We start from the raw sequence: 19308 nt of genomic DNA, 5'->3' as shown, positions 1-19308 counted from the left end.
AAAAAGTAAGAGGTTTTAAAGAATTGCTGAAGGAACTTCGAGTAGAAGCGGAGAGTTTCAGACCCTGCGTGAGAACCGCCAACTGTTGGCCGAGTTAACCGGAGAGTACTTGCCGGAAAGCGCGTGACTACTCAAGAACGTATCACGTTCATCCAAATAACATTATTAGCATATTCTAATACATTCTTCTTCTAAAACCTGACTTTTAAATGTCAATGACGATTGGAAAACGTATTTGTTAGTGAGCAACGTCCATAGCTATCAGGTCACCAAGCATTTCTAAATTCCCCTTGACAAGCATCGGGCCACTATCTTTCAATGAAACGTCTTGGCATTTGTGTGACGTGATTTAAAAGAGCCTAACCCTCGGAGATTATAAATTACTGCGGTTAGATGTGGTTTCAACATAATTCCTCTATAATACACTCCGAGAGTCCACAGTTAGTGAACAAAATCCTAAGAACATTGGTCTTCCTCCGTCTGTGGTATACAAATCGATTTTCTTCTTTAAGATTCGATCGCGGTATTCGTCACATTTAAACTACAGAAATTATTATGATACAAACGAGAACACACTCATAACAGTCTCAGTACAATTACGATTTCATAATAGAGGGACCAGCATTTTAAAAAGAGTTATCTCACTTCTGAAGCACATGAATTTCGTATACATTCGCTTCTAAAGTACTGTACTTTCTTGTTGTGTAGCCGCGCGGGATTAGCCGAGCGGTCAGGGGCGCTACAGTCATGGAGAGTGCGGCTGGTCCCGGTGGAGGTTCGAGTCCTCCCTCGGGCATGTGTGTGTGTGTTTGTCCTTAGGATAATTTAGGTTAAGTACTGTGTAAGCTTAGGGACCGATGACCTTAGCAGTTAAGTCCCATAAAATTTCACACACATTTGAACATTTTTCTTGTTGTGTATTACTAATTACTAATTATATTACTAATTACTAATTATATGCAACAACTACTGACGGCCGTGGGAGAGCCAGTCCTGACAAAACTCTACCATCTGCTGAGCAAGATGTATGAAACAGGCGAAATACCCTCAGACTTCAAGAAGAACATAATAATTCCAATCCCAAAGAAAGCAGGTGTTGACAGATGTGAAAATTACCGAACTATCAGCTTAATAAGTCACAGCTGCAAAATACTAACACGAATTCTTTACAGACGAATGGAAAAACTAGTAGAAGCCAACCTCGGGGAAGATCAGTTTGGATTCCGTAGAAACACTGGAACACGTGAGGCAATACTGACCTTACGACTTATCTTAGAAGAAAGATTAAGGAAAGGCAAACCTACGTTTCTAGCATTTGTAGACTTAGAGAAAGCTTTTGACATTGTTGACTGGAATACTCTCTTTCAAATTCTAAAGGTGGCAGGGGTAAAATACAGGGAACGAAAGGCTATTTACAATTTGTACAGAAACCAGATGGCAGTTATAAGAGTCGAGGGACATGAAAGGGAAGCAGTGGTTGGGAAGGGAGTAAGACAGGGTTGTAGCCTCTCCCCGATGTTGTTCAATCTGTATATTGAGCAAGCAGTAAAGGAAACAAAAGAAAAATTAGGAGTAGGTATTAAAATTCATGGAGAAGAAATAAAAACTTTGAGGTTCGCCGATGACATTGTAATTCTGTCAGAGACAGTCTAATTAAGTCGGGTGATGCTGAGGGAATTAGATTAGGAAATGAGGCACTTAAAGTAGTAAAGGAGTTTTGCTATTTGGGGAGCAAAATAACTGATGATGGTCGAAGTAGAGAGGATATAAAATGTAGGCTGGCAATGGCAAGGAAAGCGTTTCTGAAGAAGAGAAATTTGTTAACATCCAGTATTGATTTAAGTGTCAGGAAGTCATTTCTGAAAGTATTCGTATGGAGTGTAGCCATGTATGGAAGTGAAACATGGACGATAAATAGTTTGGACAAGAAGAGAATAGAAGCTTTCGAAATGTGGTGCTACAGAAGAATGCTGAAGATTAGATGGGTAGATCACATAACTAATGAGGAAGTATTGAATAGGATTGGGGAGAAGAGAAGTTTGTGGCACAACTTGACCAGAAGAAGGGATCGGTTGGTAGGACATGTTCTGAGGCATCAAGGGATCACCAATTTAGTATTGGAGGGCAGCGTGGAGGGTAAAAATCGTAGACGGAGACCAAGAGATGAATACACTAAGCAGATTCAGAAGGATGTAGGTTGCAGTAGGTACTGGGAGATGAAAAAGCTTGCACAGGATAGAGTAGCATGGAGAGCTGCATCAAACCAGTCTCAGGACTGAAGACCACAACAACAACAACATGCAACAAATAACACAAAACGTTTAAATGAACATATATGGTCCAGCCACATTAATATGACCACCGCCCGTGTTTGACGTCAACGTGCAATAATCACTTACAGACGGCAGCTGGAAAGACTGGCAGCGTAGGGTATATAAAGTGCGTCCGCAGGACGCGGAAATACAATGCAGTTGTTGTCGAAATGGGGAAAGGAGCAATTTATCTGACGTTCAAAAGGGCGTGATCATTGGCTTTCAGGCCAGTGGTGGAAACATTTCCAAAATGGCTAAGTCTGTAAACTCTTTTCGAGGGCCGTGGTTGAAGTTTACTGTCCAAAGGAATATGGCGTTATCCAAAACCGGCACAAAGTCACCTATGATCCATCAAGGGTCACAGATGAGAGGGGTGAACGGGAGAACAGACGTGCAACTGTCAAGCAGCTGACCGCCCAAATGAACCAAGGAGCCACCAACAGTGTCTCCTCAACGACAGTTCAGTGAACGTTGCGCCTGGTTCATGCACCTATGCTGAATGCTGTTCATCGCTTACGAAGGTTGGAATTCGTACGCCATTACCGCAGCTGAACGTCCACCGATTGGCGATAGGTGACCTTTTCAGACGAATCACGTTTTATGTTCCATCGGTCAGATCTTCAGAATAGTCCAGGCCAGAGGATAGAGCATTATGGTCCGGTTTTCGTGGTACTCCTTGGTAATCTCGTCATTCTGGAAGGCACAATGAATTAATACAGGTATGCATCTACCCTGGGGGCCATGTCCACCCCTACATGCAGATTGTTTTTCCTTAGCACGATGGCATCTACCAGCAGGTCAGTGGATTATGTCACACAGCTTTCAGTGTAAGTCTGTGGTTGAAAGAGCACCACGATGAGTGTATTGTACTTCTCTGGTCACAAAACGCCCCATATTTAAACCCAGACAGAATCTGTGGGACAACCGCAATCGGACTCTTCGCGCCATTGATCCTCATCCGAGAAACCTAGCGCAGCTGGCCACAGCACTGGAAATGGCGTCGATCCACATTCCTGTCAGCACCTTGCAGAACCTCGTTGACTCTCTTCTAGGACGTCTCCCAGCAGTGGTTATTCGGGCTTTTGACTGGTGGTCAAATTAATGTGACCAGACAGTGTATGTCTTATAACGCTATGTTACTGAGATTCACGTGTTGCACAAAATGTGGTACTGCGTACTCCTACTGCAGCGTGGTATGGTGATGATAGCTCTGCAACTCCATATGCAATACACAAAAGACTTCCTGTCTCACATTTGGGCTGATGACGATCTCCATGGCTCGGCTGCTGCTTAAAGTTAGCGCTGGTTTAGTCTCAGTATGTTGTGTGATATGCTGTAGTGTAGCACTGTACACAATCACCTAGTTGGCTGATTTAAGCTACGCCGACAACTGATTGGGATACAGAATCATCATGATGCAGTGGTAAGACAATGGATTCGAATTTGGGAGGAATGTAGCTCAAATACCCGCCCGCCCATCCAACAGGCAAATTCCTCAATGGTTCCCTTGTAAACGACAAGGCCGATTTTATTCCCCCGCCCTACCTTATTCCGAGCTTGTGTCCTGTGTCTAATGATGTCGTCGTCGACAGTATGTTAAACACTAATCTTCTTTATACTTCGAATGGAGAACGTACATAATATTCATGAGAAACACTCTCTCTCTCTCTCTCTCTCTCTCTCTCTCACACACACACACACACACACACACACACAAACTGATGAGCCACGCCATTATCGCCACTGCCCACTGGGAAAGTGAATGCCATCTGGTGGCGTTGCAGGCATGTAACGCAGTAAGGCAAACATTTAAGCGGGATAGACTGGGATGGGGAATCACTGAAGCGAAGATACGGGCCACAAATGAAGAATTCCAGTGACACAAGGAACTTTGACAAAGGGGAGATTTTTGTTGACCAGCGCATGGCAACGAGCTTCCCTGAAACAGCGTAGCCGATCGGGTGTTCGCAACTTGAACATCTGTGGAAAGTGGTTAAGGACGGTGAAACCAGGAGTAGATGAAAAGCGCTGAACGTCCATACCTCATCACAGAATATGAACCCTGGAGTCTTGCTCTGCAAAGCAGTGTAAGAGGCGACCTGTGGCGGATCTGACGAAGAAGTACTGTGCTGCAGGCACAAATATGTCAGAGCACACCTTTCAGCGCACATTTTTGAACACGGGGCTTTGCAGCTGACGATCCTACGTGTTCCCAAGCTGACCCAACGACATCGACAACTGCGATTGTGGTGGGCTCAGGATCAACGAAATTTGACCGTGTATGAATGGAAAGCTATAGTTTGATCGGATGAATGGTCTTGCCCTGATGCACCGTCATCCAGGCGAACGGCGGCGCGAGACAGGCACTGCGCCACGGACGCAGACTGTTGGGACAGTATTATGCTATGGGGATCACACACACCTGCGGTTCATGGAAACTGTGGTAGTAAACGAAGACACCTTGATAGCTGTGGATTATGTGAACATTATTGCAGACCACCTGCATCCTTTCACGCTTGATGTCTCCTCCGACGGCGTTAACGTCTTCGAGTAGGACAACTGTCTATGTCACAAGGCCAAAATCGTCCTATAGCAGCTTGAAGAGCATGATAGTAAACTCGCATTGACGTTGCGGTCACCAAACTCACCCTGTCATAGGATACATCTGAGACGTTATCAAACTCCATCTCCACGCCCACAAACCATCAGCTCGTTGGGTATGACAACTGCGTGACCTCTGCGTAGGCGTCTGGTGGCACATACGTCTGAAAACTTACCAAGGACTGGTCGAATTCGGTACCCTCCAGAGTTGTCACTGTATTATGTTCCAAAGGTTGACCGACACGCTATTCAGCAAGTTGTTATAATGTTCTTATTCATCACTATATACGAGGGGGGTTTGAAAAGTCCGTGCAAAGTCCAAGAGATGGCACCACCGGCGCATATCGAGGTCATGTTTAGTTAGTAGCATCTTTGGAAAAAATGCACACCAAGTTTCAGCCATATTGGTCTATTTATTTGTGTTTGACATTCGTGTGAATCAAGGAATTTGAGTGATTGTCAAAAAATGGACGAAAAAGAATTTTGTGTGGTGATTAAACATTACTTTATGAAAGGCAAAACGCCTCAGGAGACTAAAGAGAAGCTTGATAAACTTTACGGTGACTCTGCACCTTCGATTAGAACAGTTTATAAGTGGTTTCAAAATTTTTGGAGTGGTCATATGGGCACAAGTGATGCTGAACGTTCTGGACACCCTGTGGAGGTTACGACTCCAGAAATCGTTGACAAAATCCATGATATTGTGCTGGATGACAGAAGAGTTAAGGTACATGAGGTTGCTAATGCTGTGCGCATCTTGAATGAACGGGTACATAATATTTTGCATAAACATTTGGACATGAGAAAGCTATCTGCAAAATGGGTTCCGCGATTGCTCACGCTTGACCAAAAACGGAATCGTGTGAAGCGTTGCAAAGATGGTTTGCAGCTATTCAGGAAGAATCCGCAGGACTTTAAGCGTCGTTTCGTCACTGTGGATGAAACATGGATACATTACTATACTCCTGAGACCAAACAGCAATCTAAACAATGGGTTGCCAAGGGAGAATCCGCACCAAAAAAAGAGGAAGACCATTCCTTCGGTCGGAAAGGTTATGGCAACTATCTTTTGGGATTCGCAAGGGATAATCCTCATCGACTATCTGGAAAAGGGTAAAACTATTACATGTGCATATTATTCATCGTTATTGGGCCGTTTGAAAACCGAGCTAGAAGAACAACGCCGGCGATTGGACGGCAAAAAAGTCCTTTTGCATCACGACATTGCACCAGCTCACACCTCAGCAGTTGTGGTCGCAAAATTATTGGAAATAAGATTCCACCTTGTTTCACATCCTCCCTATTCTCCAGACTTGGCTCCCTTGGACTACTATTTGTTCCCAAAGTTGAAGAAATGGCTGGCGGGACAAAGATATTATTCAAACGAGGAGGTGATTGCAGCAGCTAATAGCTATTTTGCAGACTTGGACAATTCCTATTATTCGAAAGGGATCAACAAATTAGAACAGCGTTGGACGAAGTGCATAAGTCTAAAAGGAGACTAAGTCGAAAATAAAAAATGTTTACCCCCAACACGTAAGTAGTTTTTATTGTTGCACGGACTTTTCAAACGCCCGTCGTATTCGCAACAAGGTTTGTCTTTTTCTGTTCCTAGAAATTACTCACTGATGCTTCTTACGAATTGTTAGAGACAACCTGCGCTTAAAGGAAAATGGCATTGAGTCTTGCCAGAATGTTTATTTACATACCAGTTAAACGTAGATTAACTAATCCACCAAGATTTCACTGCATAAACTCATACAAGATTTTATTATTTTTTATTCATAGAAAACCGAGGAAAAATATTCTTAACGAAACACAATTCGAATTTATTTTCTAGACGTTTGGATTCGCAAAAACGAAACACTACAGAAATGCATTAGGTGATCCATAAGTTCGTAGCGTTTTTCCATAAGTTTATCAGCACAACAGATCCACGTACAGAGAATTTACTCATCAAAGATATATTCTCCTTCACTATTTACAACAGTCTGCTAACGCTAGGATGACTTTTCGATTCCGCGATTGTAGAAATCACGTGGTTTTTCCGGGGAAGAACTCGTCGAACTATGTTCGGAGCTCATTTTCATCCGGAAAGGAAGTTCCTTGAACAATTTGAGATAGCGAGCGGAAAAGATGACAGTCTGAGGGCACAATATTGGGTGAATAAGCTGAGTGCTGGATGATTTTCCAACGCTTCTCCTCTATAGAGTTTTTTGTCACTGTAGCAAAATGCGGGCGGTCATTATCGTGGAGTAACATCACTTCACACAGTCTTCCTGGTCGTTGTTCTTGGTTTGTGTGCTGACATTTAACAATGCTGTTTATTTATTTCAACAGCGCCGTTACCAGTTTCGAACCGATAGGTTCATCTTCAGACGGCTAGTTAACGTTTTACATAACAATGCCATGTTGTGGTTGTTATGGATGTAATATTGCCATCTTTGTATGCATACCTCCATGTGATGAAACTTCTAAGTGTGTGACTGGTACGTTACAGTATGTGCACATATATACACAAAAAAACTTCATTATACATTTTTCGATGTTGCAAGATGATGAGGGACCTGCACTGGAACGTAATGGAGCGGATTCTTCATTGGCATCACCACCCCAAGGAAGTTTCGTCAAGTGGGGAAACAAACCACGAAATGTAATGTAAAACGTGAACTAGCCGTCTGAAGATGAACCTATCGGTTCGAAACCGGTAACGGCGCTGCTTAAATAAATAAATAGCATTGTAAAACGTGGCTGGTTGCTGTAATCTTCTGTGTAGGAGTCAACTTATATACAAACCGATTCATTATTAAATAGTACTTTCAATAAAACAAGAAAATTAAATAATAGCTCAGTACATCACCGAGTAGTTTGGCCTGGAGGAAGAACAGCAGTATGCTGACTATTCCATGCGTGCCCCTGCCGATGCCGTTGTTTAATACTTTACAAATGTTTGGCGAGCAGCTTAGTCGAGAATCGCCGTTGCTGAAAAGCGAGAGTTTCTTCTTCGTGATGACGTCTGATAGGCTTCATCGTTCGCCGTCTCACATGACTCGTCTGTTACAAAGCAATTTCACAGTAGGTTGCCAGCCGCACTGTCTCTCCATGAGGAGTATGCTCGTGGAGCATCTCAGCATGTCAGATAAAAAAATTATTTAGCATGTCAGATGACGAACGACTGTAAATGGGCGATGATCCACGTAGCCGTCTCGGATGACTGCGCATATCAACAATGAGCGACATCGGACTGATAATAATATTAAGACCATCTATTGTATAGGTAGCCCCTTTTAATCGTTCTGTCTCTCCACTTCTGTACCTTGTTATGGGTAACCAGTTTTCTTCTCTCTCTCTCTCTCTCTCTCTCTCTCTCTCTCTCTCTCTCTCTCTCTCTCCCCCCTCTCTTTCCAACGTGATATGTTATTCCACAAATGGTAAAAGCTGCTACTGCTCAGTCAGACGTCTTACTACATTCTAGTTTATTTGTGATTGTGTTCCGCTCATTGCATTTCACACGATCGTCTGAAAAAGGACAAATTAGGAGATTTCCATCAGTTTCCAGTCGGCATATGCCTTCTTTTGCCTAAAACATGAGGCGCATCCTAGGCTGGGCTTTCTTTAAAACCAAAAGAGTCAAGCTTCCTGACATGTGCCCACGCTAAAAACAGTTGTAAGAGCATGGGGTGTGTTAGCGCTATGCTGGAGTACAGAAAGTCATAGGATTTGGCAGGTATTGAGAAAAGAACATAGTAGGACGAGGATTTTAATACTGCCTTTGTTTATGGAGAAGGATAAAAGCAAGTCTCAGGTAAAGCGGCAGGTATCATACTACTTCACACTTACCCAACATGTGATGCAATGTCATCACATTACTCAGCAAGTACTCTTCACTCAAAGCAAGGATCATCACATTACATGGCAATGACCCTATGCGGAAAGCAAGAAACGATGACCGATTTTCTTGAATAGATTGCTCAGAAATCCGATGACTGAAGGTCAGTTTCGTGATAGATCAGCTCACTCGGATAAGTAACAAAATTCATTCACTGTTCTTCATGAATGATGGAAACATAGCTCTTCCTCAGTGTGCCAGAGCTAAGTGGAAACTTTGCCCCGTGGGTTAAACGCTGTATTAGTAGCAAGAGGTGATAGCACTCTACTAGTTAGTGCGCTGGCCATGTGAAATGAACAGCAACGTGTTTCCAGAAACTTAGACCATATGTGAACGATATCATATATAAAGATATATCTGTCTGAATCTTGTCTTTCTGAGGAGAGATCACTCATTTAATGAATTTCGTGGGAACTCGGACCTGAGTGAATTTAAGCCCCTAAACTTTTATGAAAAAAAAATCAGTAAGTTTAGTTTATTGAAAACTTTGCTGTATTCACACCATCATTGGTATGAGGAAGGTCTCATCCTGCTATTTGTGAGCGCATGTATTCAAAAATGGATTAAAATGTGTGTGAAGTAGTACATTAATTTGGCTTCGGCCGTTACTGAAATATTAGCAAATGTCTACACATGAAACGAAAATGATACACATACCCTAACATTCTGCGCAGTAATTTCACTACATTCACTGTCAGAGGCCCTAAATAAAGGAAATCAATGGCAAGACTAGCCTTCTTTATACCTATTCGCAGATGGGTGAAGCAGTTTGCCTTACAATTTTCTCCAACGGTGGTTTGTTCTCCAGACGCCACAGTGCTATACATGGAAGCAATACTTTGTCTTTAAACACTTCTTACTTCGTTCAGAGCATTTTCGCGTGCGGTGTACATATGTGGCGTGGAATTAGAAAACACTACAAAACACTTGTGTGGGGAAACTGCCGGAGAGCCTGAAACTGGTGGCCATTGTCGCTTAACGATGGTGTCAGTCGGGTGGTTCACCTCCTTGTCTCGCACACAAATACTAGATCATTACGCTCATCAGCAAATCTAAACAACAAGAATGGATTTTTACGAATTGAAGAAATATGCGGAAACTAAAACCGAGTATGAACCCTGTGATCTACATACCTAAAAGTAAGACATTAATATAATGATCAAATGAAATAAATCATGACAGATTAAAAGGACGTACACTGAAAACATTGTGATAACAAGTACGTGATAATTTTTATGAGTAACATACCCTACTACATTTAAAATTTTTGCTTTAAACTATTGCTAAGAGTGACAGCGTCTGCAAGACATTCAGTGTTACTTGTTTTATTTTCCGATATTGCTATCGATATTCTTTCGGAACATAAGTGTAGCTACATCATACAACTGTCTTTGTTCGATCGGCACCTGCGGAGTTGGCTGAAGCATAGTACGTTCCTTAGTTCAATTTTCCTTAAATATGTTGAGCAACGCGCGTAAGAGCTACAGGCAACGACGAAGTTTCATCCTCCGATCATTGCTAGGTTATACAGTTTAATCACCGTTTTGAGATATGGGAATGAATTACGCAGTTACATGAAAGGATATCGACTGTAAATGTATAAATGAATACGTGATTATGCAGCAGTCACTTCCATAAAGACTGATGATTCTCAGTGGCCGTCTGTTACATGATACTATGTTCAGCTACACATTTTTATACATTAGAACAGGAATCTAAGATTCTATCACTTTCGTACTTCATCTTCGGAATAATATTTGTTATTCATCATCTGTCAGTGAAACGTCAGGTTCATAGTTCGGACAAGATATATGCTTTATATATTATTGCACTCAGTTGTTCTTACTTGCCGTCTACAGAATCTAGATGTCGATGTACCTATACGCATCATGCTCCCAAGTTAAATTTCTGGCATGTAGTCACATCTTTATGGACGGAAAGATACCTTTTGAGTTTCATTCAAATCAGTAGCTGCTTTCATAAAGACGCAAGCATCGTTAATGCACGAGCAATCATGATGGTATAAATAGTAGTACCACCTGTTACCCATTTTTGTACATGAGTCTGAGGGAGAAGTAACAAGTGAATTTTTGTGAGCTTAAATCAGAGAATGGTCGGGGTAAACTCGAGAGAGGCGCGGCGAGTTTTGTCAGAGACAAAGATGGCATTAAGGTCGTCCTGCAGCCATTCTTCTTGCTGTCTAGAGCAGGCCCCCCCTGGGGCAACCGCCGGAAAAAAAAGAGGGAAACGAAGTTTACAGGCCATACCAAGTCGTAAATGATTCTTATAGCCGAGAGAGGATGGTTCAGCACCAAGATGTGGGCGAACTGCAGAACGACTTCAGTTCATTACATAGTGACTTATTACTTTCCAGTATAGCTGCGGGCGATGAGCTCAATAGCTTCTCCGTATGTTACAAGAGTGCTTCTCGACGGATGTGTCTATTCTTCAGACTACATTTTACCATCCCTATGTGGATAAAGGACCATGACAGATAATTATCCCTGTTTATTTCCGTGTTACACACTATTAACTACAAAATAATTGCGTTGATGTCGTATCATATTTCATATTACGTATTACATTATTTTGTAAATAGATTGTTTACATTATAGCACTATTTCCGGATACTGTGAATTTTATATTGTAAAGAGGACCAAATACATTTATGGGGATGGTAAGAGCTAGAGTATGAAGCATCACCCCAACATTTATCAAACTTTGTGGAGATGTTCATCACGCAACAGATATTAAATGATTAAACTCGCCTTCTATTTGGAGAGTGCAACGCCTCCCCCCCCCCCTCCCCCCCCCCCCCCCCCCCCGCCCCCGACAGGCACTAATTTACTCTTCTATTCGTGGTGGCATGGTAGCAAACGGCATGAAACACATGCTGTCTCAGTTCAAGATATTGGACGCTAATATGAAAGTTCACGTCGTTTCATCACATCCCACACACAGTCTTCGGGTGCAAATCGGGGGACCGGGCTGACCAATCAACGATCCGTGCATTCCTCAAAGCGTTTGTAGTCTGATCTATAGTATGTGGCCTTGCATAGTCCTGTTGGAATGCTACCTTTGGTTCTCTGGTCACGAAGGACATGATAAAAGGGTCTGCCATTCTAGTGGCGAGCATTCAATGTCCCTTCAACAATTACGGAATCAGTCCCGTTTCACATCCAGTAGTTCCCCACACCATGATTCCAGGAGTTGGAGAGATGTGGGTCTCGAGAATCGGTGTTTCTTGTGACCTTTCACCAGGTCGTCTACGGGCACGTTAAGGTCGATTTGCCACCACAAACAGAAGCGACACTCTTTGCTGAACGTCACAGAATGCCACTCAGTATGCCAGCACACTCTGCATCTACTACATGCCAATTTCTGTCGTCTATGGTCTGGAGTCAGCGGTGAACGACACATGGCAACTTAAAATCTCAACCCAGCGTCCAGTCATCTTTTAACACCGATCCGTGATGACACTCTGCCTATAACCGCTGCCCAGATTTCAATTGTAGTCGTTTGCCTATTCTTCACAGCCAGTCAAACAATCCTACGATCTTCTCGTCGTTTATTGCTTCCCGAAGAACCATTGCCCACTTTTCTTGACATATTTTTGTCCTGAGCGGATGTCGTCACCATTCGTTCTGCAATCATTGTACAACAGCCAACTTTCGGTATGATACTCTCATGTCCCTCATGCCAATGATCTGATGGTTCTAAAAGTAATTAAGTGGCGGTAAGCTGCACGTGCGCGTCATCTTTGCACAATTTTTATGCATTGTAACGATGCAATAACAGCAAACAAATGGTATCGTTATAGGCAGTGTAAAAGGTGCTTGTGCAATATCGGTCATGAGAATGTGAATGGACACATTATTTCCTCGCTATAACTACCCAGAATGTCGTTCTTAATAAGGAGACATCGTCAGAAGTGAAAGTAATGTAGTGTATCTACAACTTCATCTACATCGTCCGCCTGCTTAGCTGAGTGATAACGAGCTTGCCTACCATGCATGGGGCTCGGGTTCGATTCCCGGACAGGTTAGAGATTTTCCCCGCCAGTGGACGGGGTGTTGTGGTTTCCTCATCACTCATCATCACAGCCGCGTATGTCGCTCAGTATAGCGCCATTTGCACACGACGGCCGAACTTCCCCGGACGGGGTCTCTCGGCCAACAATGCCACGCGATCATTTCATTTCGTCTACATATACATAAATACTTCGCAAACCACCGTACGGTGTATGGCGGAAGATACCTTGTACCATTACCAGTCATTTCCTCTCCTGCTCCACTCGCAAGTAGAGCGAGGGGAAAATAAGTGTCTAAAAACCTCCGCAAAAGCCCAAATTTCTAACATTCTATTTTCATGGTCCTTTCGCGAAATGTACGTTGGCGGCAGAAGAATCATTCTGCAGTCAGTCTCAACTGCCTGTTCTTTAAATTTGCGCAATAGTGCTTTGCAAGAAGAGCATCGTCTTCCATCCAGTGATTCCCATGTTAGTTCAACACGAAGAAGTTGTGTGTTGATGGAATCTACCGGTAAAAAATCTAGCAGCCCGCCTCTGAATTGCTTCGGTATCTTCCTTTAATCCGACTAGGTGCGAATCCCAAACACTCGAACAGTACTCGAGAAGCTACATTTTTCTCAAAATTCCTCCAATAAAACTAAGTCGAGCGTTCGTCTTCCCTACTGCCAACCTGACGTGCGCATTCCATTTCATATCACTTTGCAACGTTAGCCTAGATATTTAATCGAAGTGACTTGTCAAGTTGCACCCTACTAATGCTGTATTCTAACGTTACAGAACTATTTTTCCTATCCATACGCATTAACTTTCATTTACCTACATTTAGAGCAAGCTGCCATTCATGAAATTTTGTACAAGTCATCTTGTAAGAAAGTGTAATGGGATAGTTACCTTCACTGTGCACATGAACGGCTTGACAAAAAAATGGTTCAAATGGCTCTAAGCACTATGGGACTTAACTTCTGAGGTCATCAGTCCCCTAGAACTTAGAACTACTTAAACCTAACTAACCTAAGGACATCACACACATCCATGCCCGAGGCAGGATTCGAACCTGCAACCGTAGCGGTCGCACGGTTCCAGACTGTAGCGCCTAGAACCGCTCGGCCACCCACAAATACTGTTCTTAGCTCCCTGAGGCTGTTCACGCTGTGCGCAGACGGTGCAGTTGTGAACAAAATATCACACCTCTATAAACTTTTTACGAAGACTTAAAGGTGATAGGTACTTGGATGAAAAACAGGCGGCAGACCCTCAACATAAATAAATGGAATGTAATGGTCGTAAGTAGAGAAAAAGACCTGGTAGCATTTGGCCTGTACGATCAGTGATCATTCGCTGAAACCACATACAACTTATACATAACCGTATAGTTTCGGGGTAATTTAGGGTGTAACTACCCTATAAATGAAGCCGACGGGAAGGCAGATGTCATGCTGAGACCTATTGGAAGACCCCCAAATAACTGCTTCACCTAAAGACAAGGACGCTCACAAACCCCTCGTTCCACCTATTCTAGAGTATTGTTTACTGGCTTGGGGATGCTGATCAAGCAGTATTTACGGAAGAAAAGAAGGTATTAAAAGAAATGATGCGCGCTTCGTCGTGTGTTTGCCTATACATTGCGGGAATGCCCCGGAAATACTCGCCAAAATCCGATGGGAGGCGATTCTAGAATAGCGCTGTACATCACTCAGAACTTTACTCATGAAACTACTACCGTCCACTTCCCACTATCAGCCAAGAAACATATCTTTCCCCAACTTAATGACTACGAAATCGAAGGAAGAGGAATTAGAATGTGCGCAGAGCGGCAACGACAGTCTTTCTTCGTGTATACCATCCGAAATTGAGAAGGGAAGGATAAAGGTGGGAAGGGGAATAATCTTTCAATACACCATTTACCCGCCGACACATACCATTCTGTGGAGTTTTGAGTACATATCTGGTGTAGTAGGGTATAAGTGTACATTGTTTCCCACGCGTCAGCTATGGACTTGATGAAATATACGTACTTTTATGTTATGTGAGAATGATTGGGTAGATACAAACCTTGAGATCGCTTCTACTCATACCGAAATAGTTATCGACGTTCGGCTCTAGTTGCATCTGCGACTTTCCGTAATAGAAAAAGAGAGGTGGCTATGTCGTATATTACAAAGGAAAATTGCAGTTAACAGTCGCTATTTGCGTTATATTTACAATTGTGATGCACCCTCACATGTGAAAGGCCTGAACATTATGTTTGCAACCCATTGTGTTCATATATCAAACGTTCATGAAATGAAATAACAAAATGCTAGTGTTACAAACAAATGCTAGACCCACTATTTGTCTTATGTAATAACTTAAGTGTACACCATCCCTACATGGATGAGAAAACACTCGAAACGGGTAAAACGCAATAAAATAAATTTGATAATATAGTGACTGTTTGCTCAGTAAAATCGTCTTGATCAACGTATCTCGTCATTTGCGACAGTAACATATTAAGTTTAGTTTTTGATGTTTAACACAGACGTCTATTACAACAGTCTCCTGAACTGTAAATGTGGTGAGCGGCCATCATTTTCAAAGGAGATTCTACGTCCATTGTTAGTGACAGATGGGTGCTTTATCCTGGAATGCACTGATATGTCAATGATTTTTTCTACAATATTGCAAATCATTTCCTGCTATTAGGGCACTCAGCTGTGAAAACCAAACAACTTCTACTCTGATGTCTTATTGCTTCATGCTGGAAATGTTATTAGTCTCATTAATTTCAGAACCTTAAACGAAGCACTTTTCCTACGTAGGCTTTCATTTATTGTGAAATAAATACTCATTTCAGTATTTAGCAGTTACCTAATTGCACCCACTTGGGCATTATCAGGCTGTATGCCAATAAAATTGTTACGCTGACAGTATGTTATGATCCACACATCAGTATGAGAGAAAGGTAAACATGTGATGCTTCCCCTAACAACTGTCTCGGACAAGTTCAGTGGGTAGGGGTACAACCATTAAATATGTGAAGTCCACAGATTTCATTTTAGTCGAGAACTGTAAAGAAAGGAATGGGAGGTTCGAGTTTAGCCTAAAATCTCATCTACTGGGTTCGTGGTTCATATGTTGAGTCTTAAGAGGCAACAGTAAAAAGGAGATTAATTAAGGACGAAAGACATCTTATCATAAGAAAAGTGCTTGGAACAAGGAAGGCACAATATGAGAAGGTGCCAAGTAAACTCAGGGAACCCTTAACAAAGTCAAGATGAGTTCGTAAACACCATTACCTTAAATTGGTGCATAAGTACATAGCGTCTTTCCACATATAATAATAATAGATATACATAAGAGAGACTTTAGTCATCAATAGTATATTCTCCTTCACTGTTTACAACAGTCTGCCAACTCTGGGGTAACTTTTCTACTTCGCGACTGCATAAGTCACGTGGTTTGGAGGCGAAGAACTCGTCTAGTCATGTTCGGAGCTCGTTTTCATCCGGATAGGAAGTTTCTTGAAGGCTGTTCGATAGAGAGCGGAAAAAGTGAAAATATGGGGGCGCAGCATTAGATGAATAAGGTGGGTACGGAACGACTTCCCAACCCAACTTCTGTATAGTGTTTTTTGGTAGTCTTGCAGAATGCGAGTGGTCGTTATCGTATAGTAGCATTACTTCACGCAGTATTCCTGGACGTTTTCCTTGGACTGCGTCTGCAAGACTAGTCAGTTGTTGACATTAAATGTCAGCAGTGATGGTTACACCTCGGGGAAGCAATTCGGAGTACACCACATCATCGCTGTTCCATCAGGTACATAACGTTATCTTCTGGGATGCGCAAAGGTCTTTGTACAGAGAGTTGCTGCTTTGCTTGGGCTTAATCATTACTTTCTCTTCCTTGTGTTACCGTAAAAACACAATTTCTCGTTACCCAGTAACGATGCAGGATAGGAATGGTAGGTGTTACTGACGAGCCAGTTGATGAGAAGCAAGCAGTGATGCTGATTTTTGTGAGTTTGGCTTAGAGTATACCCACACACCCGATTTTTGAACCTTCCCCACTGCATGCAAATGTCACGCGATGGTGGGATGTTCAAAATTCATATCTGTTAGTTCTAGAGTACACTGGCTTGGACTACAGTGGATTAACGCGTTTAAGCGATCTTCATCAAACCCTGAAGGTGTTCCTGAACGTGTACAGTTACTAATGTCAAAACAATCATCCTTAGAACGAGAAAACCATTTTCTAGCCGTGCTCCGTCCAATGACATTATCCCCAAACACGGCACAAATGTTTCTAGCTGCCTTCGCTGCCGTCACCCCTCTACTGAACTCAAAGACTTTGTCGGAAATGTTCCGATTTCTCCACTTGATAATCCTTTTTTCAGCATCTCCATTTCCTATCTCCAAATGAAAAAATGACGATATATACACTCAGATGGCAACAGTGAACTACAAATAAAAAATTATAATCGGTAAAAAAAAACATACCAACCGGAATACCAGTATGAAAAACAAAAACGCTACGAGATTATGCACCAACCTAATACATTGACGTCATTACAGACGGCGTACAAACTCGAATTGGTGGAAGGACCACTCTCGGCGGTTCTCATAAATAAGCTAAGAAAACCAGACAAATCTAAATGGCTGGATGTGAGTTAGAACCTCATTCCTCCCGAATGCGAGTCTAGTGGGTTTAACTCTGTGCCAAGACAGTGGTTCAAGATTTTGTAGATGATCGAAATTTATGACAGTATCTATACATTCCTTGGTATATTTTACTGATAGAGTAGGTTAATGCTGCTAACATCGGTTAGAGCCACCACCAAAATGTTCATCTGACAGTACCTCAAAAGCTTGTTGAATTCCGGTGTCTGCCCGGGTCACGTCATAAAAATTTACGAACAAGAGTTCTCCAGCTTAGAAATACGCCGCGAAAACTTCATATCGCACCTCAAAAATATGTTTTATAGTTTAGATAGCAATAATTATTTGGCGTGAAATTCGTACGCATTAATTATTACTTACATGTCTCTACAGTGACGTTGACAGTTAGATAAAGAGATTTATGAAATCTATACTCAACTCAATAAATCATTCTCTTTTTACATAATAGTGATTTATCACTTTTCCTAACTGTTTTTCAGCTATAACCGTATGGCACTGTATGGACAGCAATATTATGAGTAATTTTTATAAAACAATGAGTTGATTCCGGAATAAAATTAGTGAAATATTATTGAAACGTAAATTACAATGTGTACTACTTCACAATTTCTATAAATAAGGCAGCTGCGTAGCCCTATATTCTCAGATCTGTTCCGAACACCGCACATCCTGGCTCACTAGCAAGTTGTGTTGCGCAGAACTTGGTTAACACTGTGGATAGCTTCTCGTATGCCTAAAACAGTATAGCAGAATGTCAGAAAAATTACTTAGTGACGAGCGTTGGCAATTCTTTTTACAGATACTGTAGCGATGACTGTCTTCTCCACAGAAACTCCAGCATAGACATGGAATTACAAAAACGGAGTGAATATTTCAAACATTAAAATTTGCAACTACTCAGAATTCCCGCCTCATTGAGGTGCATACTACATCACTAGTGAACCAGTGGGAGAGGTAGGAATGGATGTAGGGAACAGAGGACTCATCCTCTCAAAAGTGATACACAGGCAAAGTAAATAAGAAAACTAATAAATAAATAAAAGAAAAAATATCTTGTGCTGTATAGCGCTTAAGAGGAAAATACCCTAAAATACCGGCAGATTTTCTTAAAATAAGTCAACATATTTCGCTGCCAAAGTGCAGTAAGGCATTGACTATTGTGAACGTGCACAGGAACGGAGAAACCAGCGGAAACGTCTCGACACCGACGTGACTGCAGCCCGCAGTGCACCAGCAAGGATACCTGTGGCCACCGCCGAGGATTCACTGTCCCAGTCCGAAGAGGTAAACACAGCTCTATCATTTACAAAACCCTCAAGATCCGTCTTAATACACAATAAAATTGGTTACAGATAAGAGGCACACTCGAACAACGTTGTAACAAGCATCAAAAAAAGTTTGCAGCGAAGAAATAATAAAGTTTGGAAATCACAGATAATGAATAAATATGAAAGTTTTACTGACGTTAAATCTAATACTCATACGTAAAGGTGAGGGCTGTATAATACTGACCCCCATTCAGTACTACGTAGGGTCATGTTCATTATCGAAAACAGTCTTGTTCCATCTGGCAATTCATGCATTTAAAATGTGACTGGTATATCATTCCTCTCAAAGGAACTGTGCCTGTTCTTTGAAAGATACTGAGTTCCTAATTGGTTTTCTAGTTCAAACCACAATATCTCCATTATAAATCAAATTAAGGGCTTGTGGGACTTTGAAAAGCGTTTCAATCCAAGAACACGCTAATGAGACCAGTGCCGAACATTTCCAGCAGTGTATGTGGGGCATTATCGTATCGGAAAATGCAGCTCACAGCTA

The 19308-nt window shown here is 42.1% G+C and overlaps 1 protein-coding gene across 1 annotated transcript in view; it reads left to right on the top strand.

The window, feature by feature from the left end:
• Positions 1-11102: 11102 nt before the first annotated feature.
• Positions 11103-19308, top strand: part of LOC126470695 (uncharacterized) — a 110188-nt gene continuing 101982 nt past the window's right edge. Inside the window, exons 1-2 of the mRNA XM_050098696.1 lie at positions 11103-11210; positions 18661-18771. Of these exons, the coding sequence (XP_049954653.1) occupies positions 11103-11210; positions 18661-18771 (219 nt within the window). The remainder of the gene's footprint in view (positions 11211-18660; positions 18772-19308) is intronic.

This window comes from Schistocerca serialis, chromosome 3 (genome assembly GCF_023864345.2).
Source record: "Schistocerca serialis cubense isolate TAMUIC-IGC-003099 chromosome 3, iqSchSeri2.2, whole genome shotgun sequence".
NCBI lineage: Eukaryota > Metazoa > Arthropoda > Insecta > Orthoptera > Acrididae > Schistocerca > Schistocerca serialis.
This window is presented reverse-complemented; position numbering and strand designations above follow the sequence as displayed.